This window comes from Cucurbita maxima, unplaced genomic scaffold (assembly GCF_002738345.1).
Source record: "Cucurbita maxima cultivar Rimu unplaced genomic scaffold, Cmax_1.0 Cma_Scf00054, whole genome shotgun sequence".
Classification (NCBI taxonomy): Eukaryota; Viridiplantae; Streptophyta; class Magnoliopsida; order Cucurbitales; family Cucurbitaceae; genus Cucurbita; species Cucurbita maxima.
In genome coordinates, this window is record NW_019272070.1 from 838,437 (window position 1) to 845,593 (window position 7,157).

Sequence of the window (7,157 nt, forward strand, 5' to 3'; positions counted from 1 at the left end):
CACGTGTTACTTATTTTTCAGGTAAAGTTAAGACACCTATTTACGAATTATTGTGTCTTTGTGGAGGCCATAGATACAAAGTCAGGGTTGTCACATTTGGGTTTAATGTTGTAGCTCTTAAGTTGGACTAGGGCGTTAACATTATTTTAAAACTTTTGTTATTTCGATTTCGTTGTTTAGTAACATCATTGTCGTTTCAAATGATTTTTTTATAAACATTTAATTCTATGACAATGTTTTAATAAATCATGGTAAAGGATTTCTGCATTTGGTAGTCAAGAGATACATGTAGTAGCAACCTTATTTACTTGAGTTGTAACATTATATTAAATGTTTGGTCATGAAATGTTATTGGATTTTATTAAAATATTTTACCGCTTTTATTAGAAAGTATATTGAAAAATGACAATTATCTACTAAAAAGTCTTTAAAACGAATTTCTCACGTGAATCATCAAAAAAATAAATGGAACATTTCACGGTGATAGAAATTAAAATAGGACACGTGTATGGGAAGACTTCCCTAACCCTATTCCGCCCTGTAAACATTTCTAAGTGAGTCCAAAAAAACGACTCAATGTGATTTTTTTTTTCAAAGAAAATGTGATATTATATACCATATCTTCTCACTATAAATACTTTGATTTTCAACGAGGCATAGAAGGAAACTTCTTAAACTTTTTCTTTAATATTTAACTTTCATTATAACTATGAAACCCCAGTACAATTTAATTAATTTAAGTTATTCTACTCAAGATTAACCTTAAAATTATGAAATTAATTTTATTTTTTATGACATTAATTATTTTAGATTTATTATATGTATGTTCCCTTTTATATGACTTATTTTTTTGTTTTATTTATATAAATTTAAGTTTGATCGTATAATTCTTTTATTCAAAGACATAAATCTTATTCAACAAAATTATACTTGTATTAAGTTTTAAACCATACATAAGGTTCATCGAGATTCCAAACATTCATAACATAATATAAGAAAGATAGAGAATTAAAAACACACATAGTCTTTGATAAGAAGCAAGAAGTCTATTTGGAGACGCCATTAAAGTTGATAAGGTTGTTCTTGTTGTTGAGGTCAGTGAACACAAGAGTGCCATAGGTTCGACTACTAGTCCCCTCAAGAGCTGTCAATCGAAGGTTATAGTTGGTCCCAGCCACAATTTGCATTTCTCCACTAATCACTTTTTGGAACTGGAGTTGAGTTTTTGCTTGTTTATTGTGTTCATTGACTGCGAACTCACCTAGGCTCTGAATCTTTGGATCATCTATGTCTTTTATTGGTTTGTAGCTGCCAGCCAAATCTAAACGTTGGGTTGCCGCTGCGAGCGACGATAGCGATAGGACGTAGAGGAAAAGAGAAATCACAAGGAAAAGAGCCTTAGCCATGATGATAAAGTTTGAAGATGATGAAGAATATTTGATGGTTTGTTTAAGGAGAAGGTTGGTGGGTATTTATAGGAACGGATAAATGCATGAATGGGGAGGAGGTTACAATTTTTTAAACAAAAGTATTCCAAGCATATTCTTTTTATATGTTTACTACCATATAAAAAAATAAAAATAAAAAATAAGTCATTGATGTGGAATAAAGCAAATAAGGTAATAGTAATTACTACCATAAATAAATAAATATAAAGTCAATTATGGTTCTTAAATCTACCCATTAAAACCAAATAAATTCTTTTAATTTTAATTTGGAATATATTAAAAAATTGAACTAAATCAGGAGGATTATAACAACCTTAAAAGAAGAAAATAATAATAAATATAAAATAAAAAATAGCAATCTTATCCAAACAGCTCTCACTAACATTTTATCCTTCTCCCAACTATCTCTCCCCTCAACCAATTCCGTCGCCAAGAATGTATCAGTTACTCAAACAAAAAAAATGCAGATTTGGTTACAGAAATTTTGCTTTCTTATTATGAAAATTCATGTTTGAGATATCTTTTTTCTTGACGCAATTCTCAATTTTTTATTTAGAGAGATTTTACTTTATGGTGAGTTATATTGAGATCTCCTTTACTTTATACAATTTGATTGTGTTACAATAGAATCAAATCTCTTTCATTCATAAATCAATAAATTTTTAGTTATTATATTAGTTATAGTAAATCGTAACTAATTAAAAAACTGTGAGATTTGGAAATAAGAATGGATTAACCACAAAAAAAGAAGGGAGGAGAGGAAAAAGAAAAAAATAAAAATTTGAATTTAACCCAGTAAACACAAAGAGTAAAAGGGAATTAAAAGAAAAAAAATAGAAGAATTAGGGTCGAGAAACCTATCAAATTTTTGCGTATAACATAATGATATCTTCCATAAAACAATAATGATAATAATAATAGAGAATATGACTTTACAATCGACGTAATTATAGTTGATGTTGACACGTGTCCTATGATCTTGCACTTGTCATATATATTGATATGTGTGAATTGTTTATGAATCGATATGATTATGATATGATATGTATATGTTGTGATATGTGAATTGTATGATCATACTTACGATACGATGTATTTAATGATATGTTTGAGATAGGACATGAGAAGGATGCACTAAACGTAATTTAACAATAGGACTACAATATGTTCATAAGACGATATGATAAGGCTAAACATTCTGAATCCTTGATGAGTTTTTCCTTGGAGCTTTGCCCTTGGTATAGTGTAAACATTAAGTTTCAGATCTCGCTGATGCTGGTTCTCCGATAACGTAAACATTTCGTCTACTCTAGGTATTGTCAGTCTCTTCTCTCTTACAGGTGAGTCTGTAAGGAGCGGTTGAATGTTGTGAAGCTATGTAGCATGTCGTGGATGTCAGGGGAGCGTGGTATGTTAAAGGCACGAGAATTCTGGTGCTTATTTTTTTTTTTTTTTTTTTTTTTTTTTTTTTTTTGTAACTATTACATAGGTAAAGAAAGCTATGATAAAAATGATATAATATAAAGAAAAGACGGAAGGGGTTGTTATACATGTTTAACGAACGAAAATGTTGTGACTTCATGCATGATTGTGTGTTACATGCATGGGGGAATCTCTCATTTTATAATGGTACGGACGCATACGTTATGAGGTAGAATAACGATCATTATGTTTATCATAATGTTGCAACGGTCACTATTTCTACTGTCTGGCAGTAGCACCAGAGAATGTTAGCCCGATTAGGAAAAGTGGCTCTGGGGTGTGCGAACCGACTAGTGGGTTCATACTCACACATGTAGGTCATGTGCATAACAGTAAATACACATTCAATTACCCGTTTAGGATAATCGCCTAAAGAAATACAAATTTAAATGATAGGTCTCATTCATGATTGTATGTGTTTTCATCCAACCCCAATAGTGAGTTGCTTACTAATTATTTCTTAAAATATTCAAGTCATGTGCTACTCTTATTTTTTTAGGTAAAGGCAATACTCTCGTGTGTACGGCTGACAATGACATTACAACTCAGGAGACCATGGCACATGCATAGGGTAGTTTCCATATGAAAGTTGTTCAACATTTTATTTACAGGCAATCTTATTCTCAAACGTTTCATTTTACGATACAAGGTGCATTGTATAATTTTCACATCATTGGATAATCAAGATTACAATGAATCAACATCACCCTATTGCTATTTGGTAAACACTTGAATCAAAGAAATAACAAAGTTGAAGATCATTACACTCTTAAAGCTCCAAAGCCTCCACAAAAATCAAAGAAAGAACAAAACTATAGAAAGTTTGAAGATCATTACACTCTTAAATCTCCAAAGCCTCCACAAATGCATCCCTTAGAAGAGGGTTGGAAGCTGCTACCCTTTGAGATGTTACGTCAAACTCCTTGCCAGAGCTGACATTACAATCAATATCCATAAAAACCAAGTTTCTAAATTTCCTAAGCAAGAAAACAAATCGGTTACACGGGCATTCACCGATAGATAAAAGCTTTTTTCTTTTGTATTTCAGTTACAAAATGGTTAGCTCATTAGAGTAGAGTTCAAAAGAGTAATAGACTCGACTCGACTCGACTCTAGTTCTTGCTACTTACGGATCAAACACGAGCGCACCAGCTTCTGTGACGATAATAGCACCGCCCGCGACATCCCTGAATGATTAGTGTAGTGTAAGTGTGATGTCTCTGATTAGCAATGGACAGGTAGTTTATATATCATACCAAGGACCTCCAAAACTGGTTCCGAAAAATAAATCAATCCTTCCACAGGCTACACTGTAGAGGTTCAGTGCACAGGAATCATTCATCCGGACTGATCTCACCTTTAAGAAGAAGACATTGACATAAATGTGGGAATCACGGGATGTCGTAGTGAACCGAGTTAAGTTCTCGTTATACCTTCAAATGAGGACGAATAATTCGGTCTGTGGTAGCATTTACAGTCAACTTGTCACGTTTGGTTCCAGCCTATTCATCCATTATGATCAACTTTTATGTACGATGTGTTTGATGAATTAATATGTTTGTGGTATGATAGGTTGAAGGCATTGAAGATGTTTTTGAACACATAAGTCCATGATAGTGTTTTATGATTTAGTTTTAAATGTTTAATTAGGATATGAAAACGGTAACGACTTTAGGTTAGTAGAAATCTAGGGTCGTTATAGTTGGTACCAGAACTTTAAGTTATAGATTATGTATACTAGCCTACGAGGTAGGCTTGACATGTTCCATGGTCCCATCGTTAATGTCTCATCACCGTCAGGTATGTCACGCGTAAAATAAGTTGAAAAATTATATTATTTACCATACCTTCTAATGATAAAAATTTTGATTTTTCAACCAAGCCTAAAAGGAAACTTTTTTTTTTTTAATATTATTCTTTTTCTTTAATATTTCATTTTCATTATAATTATCTCAGGAATGTTTTCTTTCATTTAAGTTATTATGATTTGAAATTAATTTTATTTGTATTGAAATTAATTATTTTAGATTCATTATATATCTTATTTAACTAAATTATACTTGTATTAGGTTTTAAACCATACGTAAACAAATTTGATCGAGATTCCAAACATTCATAACATAATATGAAAAAGATAGAGAATTAGAAACACATATAGTTATTGATAAGAAGCAAGAAGTCTAGTTGGAGACACCAAAGAAGTTGATAAGGTTGTTCTTGTTGTTGAGATCGGTAAACACAAGGGTGCCATAGGTTCGGCTACTAGTCCCCTCAAGAGCTGTCAATCGAAAGTTATAGTTGGGACCGACCACAATTTGCATTTCTCTACTAATCACTTTTTGGAAGTGGAGTTGAGTTTTTGCGTATTTATTGTGTTCATTCAATTCGAACTCACCTAAGTTTTGAATCTGTGGCTCATTTATGTTTTTTATTGGTTATTAGCTGCCAGCCAAACCTAAACGTTGGGTTGCTGCTTCGAGCGACGAATGCGTTACGACGAAGAAGAGAAGAGAAGCCATGAAGAAAAGAGCCTTAGCCATGGTGATAAAGTTTGAAGATGATGAAGAGTATTTGATGGTTTGTTGAAGGGGAAGGTTGATGGGTATCATAACTCATCCACTTATTACATTCCCCCTTCACGATGCATAACGTATTCTACGTGTCGGTGCTTCGCAAGTACTTGATCGACTTGACACACATTATAGATTAGAAACCCTTGTCCTCATCCCTCAACCATTTCCTACATTCCCTCAACTTTCTCTTCTCCTTCCCTTATAAATAATCTCCCAAACCTTCCATTTTCTTGGACACAACTCATTCCTCTCTCTACTTCTCCATCTCTTTTTTCCTATCATCCTTCACCAACTTGGAGACTAAGAAAAAAAAAAAAAAAGAACTAAACAAAGCTCAGGTTCAAAGCTACACTAGTAACCCAAATCGATTTGACTCATAAACCGTTGATGTGGGCCAAACATAGGTTGAGTTGAACTTCAATGAGCAGAGTAAGACATGTGCCAAGAATAATTAACGACTTTGACTTAGGCTGTGCCAAGAATAATTAGCGACCTCGACTTAGGCTGTGCCAAGAATAATTAGTGACCTCGACTTAAACCAACTAAGCAAGTGGTTTTACTGTTGGACGCCCACGGGCCTGGTTGGATGACTTGTATGTCGTATGAATGACATGTACATTTGTAGCCCTTATGCATGCCATATTTTTATGATGTTATATTATGTTTGATTATTTTATGTTATGATATGAATGTTATAGGATGTATGTACTTCCATATGTTACACCATGTGTGTATGTTAGCATGTTCACATCATGCCTATGAGACATTGATAAACCATGTATGTTAATCCTTAAAGATATGTTTAGTATACGTATGAATATCTCATAGGGATGTCATGTCACGAAAAAAATGGAGGTATGATTTGAATTTTAAGTATGTACCATGATTTGAAATTATGAGACTTCATGCATTTTTTATGTCACGTGCATTGGGATACTTCCTTCAGTACAAATGCATACACCATGATATTATACACGTTCCTTTTCCTCTGTGGCTCCCGATAACGTGAAGGTGCGCTAGCCCGTAGTTAGGCTCAGAGGTACATATATGAGCCTGTTGGTGGGTCCATGTTTACGTATGTAGCCCATGTGTAAAGAATTACTACACGTTTAACCGTGTCTTGACTAGAAAGTTTAGACTAAGGAAAATTTTTATGAAAAGATGTGTTTTACCAAGATTGAATTTCTCGATTCCAACATTGCAGATACTTACCGAGTATTTTTAAATACTCAAGTGTACTTTTTTTCTTCAGATAAACATAAGACACCATGTACAAATGATTGTGTCGTTGTGGAGGCAATGGATACGAAGTTAGGGTAGTAGATTTACTGTTCTAGCTCTTAGCTTAGATAAGGGTGTTAAAATTATTTTTAAATTTTTGTTATTTCAATTTCACTGTTTATTAACATCATTGTTTTAAATGAATTGTTATGAACATTAAAATATATGTCAATGTTTTGTAAATAATTTCTGTACTTAGTAGTCAAGACATGCATGTAGTGGCAATCTTTTTTCGATTGGTTGTAACATTATATTACATGTTTGCTTATGAAATATTATTGGATTTTATTAGAATATTTTACCATTTTTATTAGGAATTATACTCGAAAATGAGTTTTCTATTCTCATATTTGAAACACTTTAGATATTTCTA

At 32.7% G+C, this 7,157-nt stretch overlaps 1 protein-coding gene and 1 long non-coding RNA gene across 2 annotated transcripts; both read right to left on the bottom strand.

Moving 5' to 3' along the window:
* Window positions 1–1,046: 1,046 nt before the first annotated feature.
* Window positions 1,047–1,406, bottom strand: LOC111471626 (cysteine proteinase inhibitor 1-like). The gene has a single exon (XM_023117325.1). The coding sequence runs from the start codon at window positions 1,404–1,406 to the stop codon at window positions 1,047–1,049; it is 360 nt and encodes a 119-aa protein (XP_022973093.1).
* Window positions 1,407–3,777: 2,371 nt separating this feature from the next.
* Window positions 3,778–4,117, bottom strand: LOC111471632. The gene is made up of 2 exons (XR_002715221.1): window positions 4,061–4,117; window positions 3,778–3,862 (listed from the first exon to the last, which is right to left on the bottom strand). It is a non-coding gene; the product is annotated as an uncharacterized LOC111471632 (long non-coding RNA).
* Between the last annotated feature and the right edge of the window lie 3,040 nt (window positions 4,118–7,157).